The sequence below is a fragment of the Ochotona princeps genome, chromosome 2, assembly GCF_030435755.1.
Source record: "Ochotona princeps isolate mOchPri1 chromosome 2, mOchPri1.hap1, whole genome shotgun sequence".
NCBI classification, from domain to species: domain Eukaryota; kingdom Metazoa; phylum Chordata; class Mammalia; order Lagomorpha; family Ochotonidae; genus Ochotona; species Ochotona princeps.
Window position 1 is genome coordinate 37,117,705 of NC_080833.1, and position 13,722 is coordinate 37,131,426.

The 13,722-nt window shown below is 46.3% G+C and overlaps 1 protein-coding gene across 4 annotated transcripts; it reads left to right on the forward strand.

Moving 5' to 3' along the window:
• The first annotated feature begins 660 nt into the window (after nt 1-660).
• Nucleotides 661-11,283, forward strand: LOC131483270 (cytochrome P450 4A4-like). Of its 4 annotated transcripts, none has more exons than XM_058681037.1 (12): nt 661-855; nt 3,629-3,770; nt 4,373-4,417; nt 4,578-4,705; nt 5,975-6,096; nt 6,455-6,609; nt 6,953-7,059; nt 7,144-7,334; nt 7,432-7,565; nt 8,540-8,604; nt 8,715-8,791; nt 10,940-11,259. In XM_058681037.1, exons 1-12 carry the CDS (start codon nt 661-663, stop codon nt 11,106-11,108), a joined length of 1,530 nt encoding a protein of 509 aa, XP_058537020.1. In that variant the 3' UTR covers nt 11,109-11,259. The 4 variants fall into 4 exon arrangements, with proteins under 4 accessions (XP_058537020.1, XP_058537026.1, XP_058537031.1 ...); XM_058681043.1 differs by having other exon boundaries at nt 3,638-3,770; nt 10,940-11,258; XM_058681048.1 differs by having other exon boundaries at nt 6,551-6,609; nt 10,940-11,257.
• The last annotated feature ends 2,439 nt before the right edge of the window (nt 11,284-13,722 follow it).

Genomic DNA, 13,722 nt, shown 5'->3' on the forward strand with positions numbered 1-13,722 from the left:
GTCCCATTACCTCACACATTGCATAGCATGCAGTAGGTGGTCATTAAGTATTTTTGAGTCATTTGTATGGGGGCAAGTGGGTGACCATGTGCACTGTCCGCTGATAAAGCTTTTGTCTCGCTTTCCCCCAATATGAGCGCTTCAGAAAACGATAGGCTCTAACCTCCAGTGTCAACACCTGCCTTCTTCCAAACACATCTCTACCTCTGCAAACAGTTCCGTTCCACTAAAATTGAGACCGTGGTATAATCAATCATGTCTACTGGACATGCGGTAAGCAAGTCTGGGAACTTGATGTTAAAGCTCATGCGTGATTTCTTTGCAGTTGTGTCCCCTCCCACACTCACTGTGTGACACATAGCAGGTACTTATTAAGTATTTCTGGGTAAAAAGGAGAGGGGGAAAGTGGATGTGTGCATGGTCATTGCCACTACCAGCTGAAGAAACTTGATGTTTTTTCCCCAGATGGATCAATCAGAGTTAACTAACCATGGATTGCGTGGCCAGGGTCAGTCCTCCCCGTATCCTTTCCCACAGCTGGATTGGGCAATCCTCCCAGGACTTGCATAAATTTCCTCAAGGGGGAGAGAGAGAGAGAGAGAGAGAGAGAGAGAGAGAGAGAGAGAGAGAGAGACTCACAGGTTCAGCAGCTACTATACAATGGGTGTTTCTGCATTGAGCCCCACCAGTCTTATGGGCAGCTTCTCTGGGCTCCTCCAGGTTGTCTTTTTGCTGGGCCTACTTCTGTTGCTGTTCAAGATAGTTCAGTTCTACCTGCAACGCCTGTGGCTGCTGAGAGCCCTCCAGCAGTTCCCAAGTCCTCCTTCAAACTGGTTCTTTGGGCACCTGAGAGAGGTAAGAAGGATTGGGACAGGGGAGTGGGCGGGTAAGGGTGTCTGGGCCTCTTAGCATCTAGGGAGCTCGTCCACAGGGCACAGCCTGTTGTGTGATGAGCAAAGAACTCACGGCTCACCTCATTCCCCCTATAGAAAGTCTGTCTGCTGTGACTCTGCTGTCACACATTCCTTCCTCATGCTCTTGGTCCTGCAGCCCTGCACCTGGAGGGCAATGACTGCTCTTCCCGGGTCTCCCCTTTTCCAGGATGGCCATCCCCTGCAGCCTGACCTAAAAGCGTGAGCTACTGGAGGTGTTTTTGCCCCAGTTATTCTGTGCCTGGCCCTGGGGTTTTCCTGGGAACAAACATCAGTCTGAAGGAAATCTGCTCTGTGGGCTCATGGTGTGTGGAAAAGGCAGTCAGGAGTCTCAGAAAGAATCAGGATACAGGAAGAGCTTGCCTTACTGAGATGTGTGGATGGTGTCAGTCATAGAGATTCACCAGAATGGTGTGCATAAGAATGACAAAATTTTCATGATAGATGGCTTCATGGATGAAACCCTAAAGGTTACAAGTACAGATACCCATGACCTTCATCTGAGGAGTACTGATGCTTGAGCTGCACCCTGAGCAGGGTCTGTTTTCCTCCCGACTCTTCTGCACACCTTGGAAAGTGAGCTCCTTGGAGCTGAGTGCATCATCCCCTCCCTGTATCCTCGTGCCCAGCACAGGTGTCTGAAGTGATAGGAAAGAGAGAAAGAAGCAGTGTGAGGACTGCAGAGGGACGGCGTCTCTGCTGCATTGCCAACCCAGGGGTGGGGATGCAGAGTCAGGTAAGGAGCCTAAAGGAGAGGGGCTCATCCAGGGATAGTACATTGAGCAAATGTTAGGAGTTGGGAGTTTTCAGACTGGCAGCTCTTGTTTCTCTTGTTACCAGAGAGTGTTGCCAAACACTGCAACTGGAAATGCTCTGCCCTTCACCTTTCCGTACCCCTTGATCCTTTTCTCTTCTACTCTCCTCTTTTGTAATACATTGTTCACTATTATCCTCATCTGTCTGTGCTTTCCAACCTCAGGTTCTCTGTTCACCCTGTGCCCCTGGTGTGGAATAACCTTGCTCCTCAGTGTCCAACCTTCCACTGCCCAAGCCCAAGCCACCTCCTCCAAGATGCTTTCTAAATCTTCCAGAATAGAGAGGGAAATTTTTTTTCCCATGGACTATCTTTCTCATGAGTCCTAGCAGGGAAAATTTGATTCAGGGATTCCGCTACAGTGTCCTAGCTGTGAGATCCTTCTGAGAGAGATCACCTGACTCATCTCTGTAACCCAAGACTTCTTAGTCAATGGAGACTCAGTCAATGAATGAGCATATGAGTACAGGAGGGCTCTCCAACGTCTGGTTCTGAGTCAGGCTCCTCCCGACAGCTTCCCTACACACTTGGGATTATTTCTTGTCCAGTAGTTGTCTTCTACTGGTAAACCAAATTTCCTATGTACACAACTAGACTGTGAGCTCCAGACAATTAGGGACTCACAAATATCCGTGCCAGAACCAGAGAACCAGAGAACCAGTGCTTGGTATTCCTTGGCAAGCATGTGCTGGATGAGGGCACCCGAGATGACCATGGTTGTGAGAAGGCTGCAAGCAACGACTGGACATACATGTGGCAGACAGTTGCTTTGAGATCTGCAGAAGCAGCTGAGAAGAGCTGATTACATGGAACATCTCAAGGATTCCAGATGAGCTGTGTCTTGAAAGCTGGGGAGAGGCTTTGTGGCAGAGAGGAGGGACAGTCCAGGCTAAGAGAAGAGCATGTACAAAGGCCTGGCTGAGTGGGCAAACCTGGCTGTGGGGAGAGGTACAAAGACCTGTCCAAGTGGGCAGGCCTGGCTGTGGGATGGAGTGCAAAGACCTGGCTGAGTGGGCAGACCTGGGTGTGGGGAGGTGTGCAAAAGCCCGGCTGAGTGAGCTGACTTGCTGTGGGAGGGTTGACAGCAGAACTGCAGAGGTCATGTGAAGTCAACATGGAGGAAGAAGGAAGAGAGGAGTGAAAGCCACAAAACAAAGGCTTTGTGATCCACATTGAAGAGTTTTGGAAGACTGTGTGAGCACACAAAAAATTATTTTCAATGAGAATTGAAAATGAGAATATGAAACCCAAACCTTACAGTCAGACTGTGCTTTGATACATATATGTACAAATTATGCTTTAGATATCTCAACATTTAATTTGGCAAATCACAGTCAATGCACAATTTCTATTTAATTATTCTTTTCACTTAGAATTATGCAACCCCAAGCCTATTTCATCTTAACAAAGTCTTGCAAATGTGCTGGGGTAACACTGGTATTGTAACAGTCAATACAGTAATACAAGTTTAATATAAATGTTTTAAAATTTAGATATAACCCATTTTAGTCAGACCGTAGACTAAATTATCTTACCAAGATGTCATCAAGTTATGATAGTTGTCATAAAATTATTCATGGAAATTTTCGTACTGATCATTTTCATGGTTTTTTGCAGCATGGAGACAATGTGTGACTGAAGTTTCTGAAAGTAGCATTGAGAAAGACTCATGGTTCTTCCCCAGTTCTGGACTAAATTTTATGTGAGGTCGAATTTTGTCTGGACCACCCTACACCACAGCCCAGGTCGTTAGAAACAATTCCAAAGTTACGATTTCTACTGACAGATCCAGAACTCTCTCCCTGCGGCCATTCTGCCTTCCTGCAGCAAGAATTAGAATTAAATTTAGTCTGCATTGATTTATTCTTTTCTTTATTCACAGTTCCAGAAGGATCAGGATCTACAAAAGATTCGGCAATGGGTAGAAGAATTCCCTAGCGCCTTTGTGCTGCGGCTACAGGGGAATGAAATTCGTCTCATGCTCTATGACCCTGACTACATGAAAGTGATTATGGGAAGATCAGGTGGGAGTGAGCCTCATCTCAACCACAGCAGCCCTTCCCTTTTAAGTTTATGCCTTTTACAGCCATAAACTTCCAGAAGAAAATGACAATAGAGCCTCGTTATCAGGAACTTGTACCAAATCCATAACCCAACCCAGGTCAGAGCAAATGTATGGAGATGAATATCCTCTTTCTACTTTGATTATTTAAGTTCTTGCCTTTTTAAGGGAGTTGAGGCGATCTGTTATGTCAATTGTCCTAGATATTATCGACCAATTTGATATCAAAGCTAACTTGGATTTGGATCTTTTCATTGTTACTATCCTGAGTGTGGGATGACCAAGCCATTACTCACAGTACAAAAGTCATAGGCTATGTCTTGTTCTTGGGCAGGGAAGATATAGCCTGTTGTTTTTTTTTTCACAATTCACCTTCTTATCTTCACATATTGGGGTCCCATGTCTGTTGGTTTGCAGAAGAAAGAGGAGGTAATGAAAGATGACATGGGACCATTAGCAAACTAACGGTCAACAACTGATGGCAACCCGTGGGCTGAACCACTGCTCCTTGGGTGACTGTCTTGTCACCCCCATATTCTTATAAAGCCCTTATTTACCTTTTAGATCCAAAGGCTCCTGGCAACTACAAATTCCTGGCTCCTTGGATTGGTATGTATGTATAAATTAGAATTGCATTCTGCACCCTAGTTATGTTTTTCTTAAAACCACAACTGGGTTCTCTTCTCCTGAACTCTCCCATGCATTCTCCGTGTGATCCTGCCAGTTCCCTCTATTCCCACTAAACATCCTCATACCCATCTCTGCCCAGGGTATGGTTTGCTTTTGTTGGAAGGGCAGAAGTGGTTCCAGCACCGGCGCATGCTGACCCCAGCCTTCCACTCTGACATCTTGAAGCCCTACGTGGAGCTCATGGTGGACTCTGTCCAGATGATGCTGGTAAGTCCATCTTTCCTTCTGTCCCCTCCACACACTCCCTCAGAGTTCTCATGCACAGACTTCACTCTCAAACACATGTTCCACAGACAGCCCTCAGACACAATCACCAGGAACAATATTCAGGTCATACCTGTGGTAGTATGATTCCCCAAAATGGAGGAGACAGAATTCCCAGTTTTTACATGATTGCACCCTGCTCAGTGTCTAAGGAAGAGACATCTATGCTGGCTGCAGATCCTTCTTCCCCCACTTGAAATTCATTAAGACAATGGATATTGGTATTAGTCTTCTGGACAGCACCACGGTCTGCCTCCTGTTGGCTGGCACAGTCTCAGTGGCAAGGTGAACATACTAGTTAGCTTTTCATTGCTACAACAAAATACTTAAAATAAAATCATAATGAAGGAAGGGGAGGTTTAGTTATGTCATAGTTTGGGCGTTAGAAATCCAAAGGGCTTTTATACTGCTATCTCTGGCAAAGGACCCAGGATGGATGTTAGAGCATGAATAGAAGAAGGGTCACATGACAGTACAGAAAGCTGGAGATTTTAACTTGGATCACTCTCAGGCTTTTACAACCACCCAATGGTGAAAACTAGTTTACAAAATCACACCCATAATGACTAAAGAATCTCCCAGTATACACAGTTACTGACGGTTTTGCAACCTCTCAATTGTGCCACTTTTGGGGGATATACAAGGTTATAAGCAATCCATGGTGGTAGACACTCTGGAGTTTCACTTAGTGAGGCTCTGGCCTTGGGGTCTGGGACTTTTCTACAAGTTTGAGTGACCCATAGAGAGAATCGGACACTTTGTCAACATTCTAGGAACTATCCATGCTAGGTCCTTGTTTTCCATCAGTATTCTCATTTCTCCCCAAAATTTCAAGGAAAAGAAATCTGTGATAACTCTCTATTGGGAGTGTCCCAACATATCTCATTGCTTCCTTTAGTCATGACACATTTGTTTTCTAACTGAGCTTCTATGATTTCTCATGCTTTATTTATTTCCAAAAATAGAAGGATTTCCATAAGACCTTCTCATCCACCAATCTCAACATTGAGAAAGAACACTTATATAATACACATGAACAAGAAATCGGCCTCATCTTGCCCACATTGGGTTCACAGTCTTAATTTGCTGAAAGGTGTCTGTTCTCTAAAGGGAGAGGTTCTGAACAGAAACTCTGGAGATGTAGTGGTGATGGTTAGTTAGCACCAGGCTATCATGGAAATCAAGGTCAATAGCCCATCTGTGTTCCCACAGGACAGATGGGAGCATGTCAGTGAGGATTCTCCCCTGGAGATCTTCCGTCACATCTCCTTGATGACCCTGGACACCATCATGAAGTGTGCCTTCAACCACCAAAGCAGTGTCCATCTAGACAGGTATGTGACAGCCCTTCCACTGCTGGGTCCTGGGCATTTCCAACTGACGTGGGCTCACCATAGCCAGGTGGGGCAGCTCACATGCTCAGTGCCACGCAAGGCAGGACTAACAGCAACCCTATGCCAACTTCTAAGTGTAGACCAAACCTAACCCTGCCTCAGCCACAAATCCCTGATGCCCAGCACAGGTGGTAACCTGGCCTCACACCATCCTGCGGAAGCCTGAGGGTCACCAGGGCCACTTGGAACATGTCTCATAACTGATTATTTCCACTGAATTAGCGATCTCTTCCTAGAACACTCGGCTTCCAGATAGGAGACTCCTCCACTTTGATCTCTTCTATGTTCTCTCCCTCAGGAACTCCCAGTCCTACATTCAGGCCATCAATGATCTGAACAACTTGGTGATTTACCGATTGAGGAATGTCTTTCACCATAACAGCATCCTCTATAGGTTAAGCTCCAAAGGCCGCTGGTTCTTCCATTCCTGCCAGCTCGCCAAGAAGCACACAGGTTTGGTCTCCTCTTCCTATGTCCCCTCTCTCACAGTCATAGCACAGAGGAACTGACCTTGGCTCCTCTTGTTCTATTACCTCCTGGGGGCAGGGACTGGGAGCTGAAATGATGGGGTTTCAGGTGCTAGTAGGGGTTGCCTGCATCATCACACTGGTGAGCAAGACCCCATCTCTGCAGCATTCAGCTGAGGCCCCTGGACTGTGCTACTGTGGGAATCCTGGATCCCACCACTGATCCACACACCCAGTCGAACCTCTGAGGTCACCCAGTTTGTGGGCAGTGGAGTTCCTGTAGTTAGCTGGAGCTCTCAGCTCTGCCTGTAACTGCTATTCTGGAACAGACCGAGTGATCAAGCTGAGGAAGGCTCATCTGCAGAAAGAAGGAGAACTGGGGAAGGTCAGGAGCAAGAGGTGCTTGGATTTCCTGGACATCCTCCTCTTTGCCAAGGTCAGTGTGCAGGTCAGCCCCAAGTCTGGTCTAGAGGCATGGGAGCAGGCACTGAGCCTGCCCTCTCCCTGTGGTCTGCCCAAGATGGAGAACGGGAGCAGCCTGTCTGATGAGGACCTGCGCGCCGAGGTGGACACATTCATGTTTGAGGGCCATGACACCACAGCCAGTGGCATCTCCTGGATCCTCTATGCTCTGGCCACACACCCAGAGCATCAGCAGAGGTGCCGTGAGGAGATCCAGAGCATCCTGGGGGATGGAGCCTCTCTCAGCTGGTGAGTGAAGGCCCAAGAGATGGGAGGACCCTGCCTGTGTGAGAGGGGTGCCCTGGTGTGCACAGCCTGCCCCTCCCCTGCACTGGCATTGTTTCAGGGACCACCTGGACAAGATGCCCTACACCACTATGTGCATCAAGGAGGCACTGAGGATCTATCCACCGGTGCCAAGTATTACCAGAAAGCTCAGCAAACCTGTAACCTTCCCTGATGGACGCTCCTTACCCAAAGGTATGTGCTTCCCACCTTCACTCACCTGTGAGCTCCATGTGGACACATGGGATCTGAGATCTGTGCTTCTGAACCTTCAACATCTGGTTTCCTCCTCAGTAATTGAGTGCTTACTTTGTAGTTTGTTTAAGGTGCCTGAGTCTTTAACCACAAAGTTCACTAAAATGTGAGAAGTTTCAAAAGGTTCATGGAAACATACATGAGGAAAACTTATGCAGTCATTTAATTGTTTTTGCACCAAAGTAAACTTCTAATTTCATTTTCCATGAATTGTTGGAAATGCCCTTGTAAGTGTTAGTTTCTGATTTTATCCTAGGGACATTAACACTAAAATTAGATTCCAAGGTATTAGGGCTACAGAAAATAATCAGACAGTGGCAGGGGGAGATATGCTTTTTTCCTTGGGTTAAGATAAATGAGGGATATTAAGGAAATCTGAGTTGTGGATATAATGGAGTTCATTGTGGAGAAGCCTGAAGTCATTAGCAGACAATTGGTGAGGTGATTTGAGACCCCTGAGGTAGTAGCGAGACACTTTGGTGCTTCCACTGGTGACTGATTCCTGCTCTGATCTCTGGCCTATGAGGTCGTTCACAAGTCACTCAGCCCCTCTGAGCCTTAGGTGCCTTGTCGGAAGGACGGTGAGGAGAAGCTTGCTGTGAGGTGGAGTGAAACACAGATGTTCCCCAGCTGCCCAAGGAAGGCTTGGGGGGAGTGCATTGTCACCTGGCTGGTCTGCATAGCATGCCCCTGATTCCTTCTTGCTTTCATTCCTGCGTTTGTGCTCTTCTGCTCCTTAGCTCTGTGCTTGGACTTTCCAAAGCCCATCCTGCTTCCTGTAACAGGCCATCCTGCTCAACGAAGAATTTGATGATCTAGACCTTTTGAGCCCAAACACTTCTTGGTGGTTTAAAGACGGTGTCTTATCCCATGGGTATGATCAATCTTTTCTGTGTCTTCTACCTGCCCCACAGGTATCGTACTCCTGCTGTCCATTTATGGCCTTCACCACAATCCACAAGTGTGGCAAAATCCAGAGGTATGTGGAGGACATGGGAGCTTCTCTTAGGATAAGCACTTTCTCATTCCCTCTAATTTTGGTGTGGATTTTGCTTGACCCTTGTCTTGGTCCTGGCGCTGTCTCTGCAGGTGTTTGACCCCTGCCGGTTTGCACCAGATTCTGATCGCCACAGCCATGCTTTCCTGCCCTTCTCAGGAGGATCACGGTGAGTGAGCTGTGTGTACTAACGAGGTGGGGGGAAAGGAAGGCCTGTGGTCCCACACATGGTGCTGTGATTCTGTGTTCCTGTGTGATTTTTTGAGCATTGTGCTTGCATGTCATTATTGGGAAGGCAGCTTTGTGTGGGTGTCTCTTGTGTCAAAGAAAGGTGACATTTCATTACCAAACCTCAGAGGGTTGGTCCACTGCCCCTTGCAATGGCTAGCTACAGTTCAAATTTGGGGCATAAGAAATTTCAGTGTAGTCAGGACTATTTTTCCCATACAGGAGTTAGGTTTTTCCTCTGCAAATTGAACTTCAGATATTCACCTTTCCGGATTGTAATGAATTTTTTTCTTTTTCTTTTCCCACACTTATTATTATAGTACATGGCATTTTCTACCTGATTCACTAACATAACTTGTTGCTGAACTGTGAGAGATGGCACATGCCTTAGGGGGTCTCATTGTCTAAGCCACACTGTCCTGAAAGGATACAGGAGCTCCCATGGGAATGTTTATGCCAATATCTCAGGCATTTTGCAGTCTTTCTTGACAAAACTTTCACCTTATGTTAATGTTCAAATATCAGTAGAGGGGGATGACTTACCATAATCCCAACAAGGACAAACATGTGGAAAAGAGGACAGCACACTACCTGTGAGAGAAACTCTGCTGCTTAGCATAAGATGCGCAGCGTGGGCAAGATTCCTGCTGTGCAAAGTGCAAAGCCCATGCAAACAGCTGTTGAGCTGGACAGCTGTAATTCTAAACAGCTGCCATGGAGATCGTGACAACAGCAGGAGAGGTCCTGGGAAACCAAAACACCAGCGTCATAACTGATTACTAGAAACCAGGTTTTTCTGAATCAGTGATTCTGCAAGTTCTTGGAAGGCTCCACTGATTTTCACAGAACAGGTGCTCGCTTCGGCAGCACATATACTAAAATAAGATTTTCACAGAACGGGCCTTTAGCTAGTCATTGTTTGAGGAACTTGCTTTCTATTGTTTACCGCAGGATGGATAACTTCTACTCACTTCTTATCTGCAAAACCTGTTGGTGCTACCAGAGGGCTGGTGGGAACAAGTAGCTAATTCCAGTTCAGAACTCATATTTCCCATCAGTGGATTCCATTCTTTTGTATCTATTGTAAAACTTAACTTAGTTCTAGTACAGTATAATTGCTAATTGCCTTTCTTGGTGTTCAGTCCTGTGACTTGGAAATAGGTAAGTGAAAGTTACTGTTCCTGAACCCAGGGCTTCAGAGATAGGAGCAGAATGTGTTCTTGAATGTGTTTGACAGAGTGTGTTGAAGAACGCACTGGGAAAGAATGCCTATACTTACAAAGACATCATATCTTCCTTCTTTCACTCACTCATTCACATGCTCAATAGACTCCAGATTGTCTTATGTTCCTGACAATGTACTAGACATTCCTAGAGAATGATGGATCTCTTGGGAGACTGGAAGGAGAGAGATTGCTGGCAGAGGGGTGGGTCATTGGCCTGAGCCTTGAGGAGGTGACAGGTAGAGGAGGGAGCTACACCAGCTCATCAGCCCCGACAACAACAGCTGGAAATTGAGGCTGGACAGAGGACAGGTGGATTACCAGCAGTCCCCAGGGGGCTTGAAGCAGCTGAGGCATCTGGGCACTATCCCATGGGAGAAGCTGGGTGGTGGATTCACTGTGGATGGAGGAGGGAAGAGAGGGCTCCCTCCAAGGAACTCAGTTCCTGCAATCCTCAGAGAATGAGTGCCTGAAAATGTAATTAAGCTCTCTCCTGTGGGCATGAACCTTGACTGCAGCACTGAAAAGCAGACCCTGTAGGGCTGAGGGTGGAAAGACCTAACAATGATGAACTCTTTATACAATCCCCATGATGAGATGGAGTCCCAGTGGTAGAGATTTTCTGCTTTTTAAGAGCAAAAGTAGTCAGGATTAGCCCCAGAAGAATGGTAGGCTTTGTCTAGGTCAGGAGACTATGACCAAAGCTTAGGGTTAATGGATGACTATAAGGACAGGAATCAGACTGGGCCACATGAAGGAGGGTATTGTATGGCTGGCTCTGGGACTGAGGCTCAGGGAACAATGCCTGCCCAGTTCAGGAGAGGATCTGAAGTCTCTTCTCATTTCACTGCCCCTTCCTGGTCTAGGAACTGCATTGGGAAACAATTTGCCATGAATGAGCTAAAGGTGGCCGTGGCCCTGACTCTACTGCGCTTCGAGCTGCTCCCAGATCCCACCAGAGTTCCCATCCCCATTCCTCGGCTTGTGCTGAAGTCCAAGAATGGGATTCATCTGCATCTTAAGAAGCTCCAATGAACCTGGCAGGAATAAGAACAGGCTCTGAGATCACCTACCTGGCATCCCCCCTTTGAATCACCTGCCGTAGCCTGCTTTCTGTCTGCCCACCTGGCCCTCTTCCACCTGCCTGTCCTTCAGTGTGTCTCTCCTTTTCCCATCTTTCTCCAGGCTTCCAAACTGCTTGGGTTTCTGCTTGTCTACCTCTCTGTGCAAGCACCTCCTGGTCACTGCCTGCCTGTCTACCCTTTGTGTTGCTTCTCTGGCCTTTCGGGAGCCAGAGAAAAAAATGATCACAACCTTAGTGGCTTTAGTGACAATAATTATTTTTTGGTTTGGAAGAACAGAAGTTTGAGATGGGCTTCCCTGGGACACAACCCAGGTATGATGAATAATCCCCAATTACTATTATTAAAGATTTTTGGACTTTACCATTGCTGGATGGTCCTAGACACTTGAGATTGATCACTCCCTTGGGTGGTGATGTGTGGTGCAAAGCTTGCTTACAGTGTTGAGTGGTGGCTGCAAGTTGTTGTTCCCTGCCAACTGCAGGCTCATGGGGTGGAAGCAACACAGGCTTGTTTGGTGCTGCAACATGAGGCAGTTTGGCTGTATCAAGTGCAACCTAGGATGAGTTCACTTGGTGTGAAATCCTGTGGTCCCAGGAGAAGTTTCTTTTGGTGCAGGACCACTGTGCCTCCAGCTTTCTTCCTGTCCTGTTCCATTACCTAAGCTGCTTTCCCTGCAATCTCTGGCTTCTGGACTCTTCCTCTTCATTCAGATTTAAGGGCATCTTCATATCTCTCTGCTTCTGTCTTTGTTTCACCTTTAGTATCCTATGGCCCATCACGACTACATTACATGCACCCAGACAAGAAGGGACAAGCTCACAAACCTGCTGAGATTAAGCCTTGAGCCAGAAAGGGTACATTTTTGTGTCTAGCTTGTGTCACCAAATCAGTGTCCCCTGAAAGTTGCCTGTCTATGTGACTGTCTTCTCTTTTTCCTGAGGCAAATTCTTCTGTTAGATGGAAAAACTGGCATGAGGAAGGCTGACAAGGGAAGGTTCTGATTAGAGGGGCTTATGACCAACCATTTACAGTAGGCTTTAACAAATGAGTTCCAGCAGGCTTCTGACCAGCAGACCCTCCTAGTCAATGGACACTCTCTTCTGAGAGCATTTCTGTGCATAAGGTCTGGCCAATTCCCTTTTCTTTTGTTTCTTAGGCTAGATTTTCTTCTGTAATTGACCAGTTTGCATAGTTTGCAGTTTTTGCCTTTGTGCTTTCTCTGCACCTAAAGTACTAAGTTTTATGCAATTTTGCATAGAAAAAAGAGGAAGCATGAACCAGGGCAGGTGTTTGGTCCCCTGATTAAATGCCCATTCAGATATCTGCTTCTCATATTGGAGTGCTTGGATTCTCTTGCTGGCTTGAATTCTCAATTTCAGCTTCCCTTCAATGAGGCCCTATGAAGAGGTAAAATATGGTGGGAGTAGTTGGGTTTTCCACTCACAAGGGAGACCTGGATTGAGTGCCTGTCTCCTGGCTTTGGTTTCAGTCCAGGTTCAGCTATTGTGTGTATCTGTTGGGTTAATCAGAAGTTGGGGGTTCTCTGTGTACTTCCCTTAATCTTTCTCTGTCTCTCAGGTTAATTTCCAAAATTCTGAGAATATATCCCTTCAAAGATACCATCAGACTTCTCATTAAAGCATAAGGCAGGGAAACTGTTGCAAAGGAAGAGAGAAATAAGCAAAAGCTCCAAATTCAAGAGTTTAAGGGGAAAGCTGGCAAATATAATTTTGGGGGCTAAAAATAGACCTTTCTGGCAAACCTTCTCAGGTCTAAGACCTAGAGCTGGTTTGTTCCATGTCCAGCATGGCATGAACAGGCTTGGAGAGAGTATCAACATGAAATTGAGGAAAATAATAAATGAGACAGACACAAGCTAAGCTATGAAAGTAGACAGCCAAAGGGAAGCCTTCTTCTCTGAGGAAGAAAGTTGACCTAGAAATCTCATTGCCTCAATCTTTTATTGAACTGCCTAGGAAGTCAAACTACAGGAATTTGTGTGGCACAATCATTGGTAGTTATGCCTCATGTTGATATTAACCAGCCAGTGCTTAATGATTGAGAAGCAGCAGCATGGCCCAAGTACAGAATTCAGTATGTGACTGTCAAGGATATCTTAAAGCAAACAATTCTGTGGCCTTGGATCATTGCACAACTGCAGACCCTCTCCCTGAGGCCTCAACCTTTGTCTTGAACTTCTGCACACTCTTGGACCATTGCCGACAGTTTGATTTTGGTCCCCTGCACCAGCAGTCCGTGAACTCAAAATTCCAGACACAGTTTGTCCTGCTTTTCTTTACCAAGTCACACCGTTACCTTTTATAAACTGCCTGTGGCAGTTTGAGTACCCGGATTTCCAGAGAACAGATATTCTTGGAGAACTTTAGGCAGTTCTACATATCTAGTTTAGTATTTGGTCAGACCTACACAACTAATTTAAAGTTTTGGTGAGCTTTCCCATTTTGTTTGTTGGTGTACAGGTGGTTTTGATGAAGCTGGGGAACATAACCTTTCTTTGGGGTCTGCTGATATTTTTTCTTTTGTGGTTCGTTTTTGTGCGTACT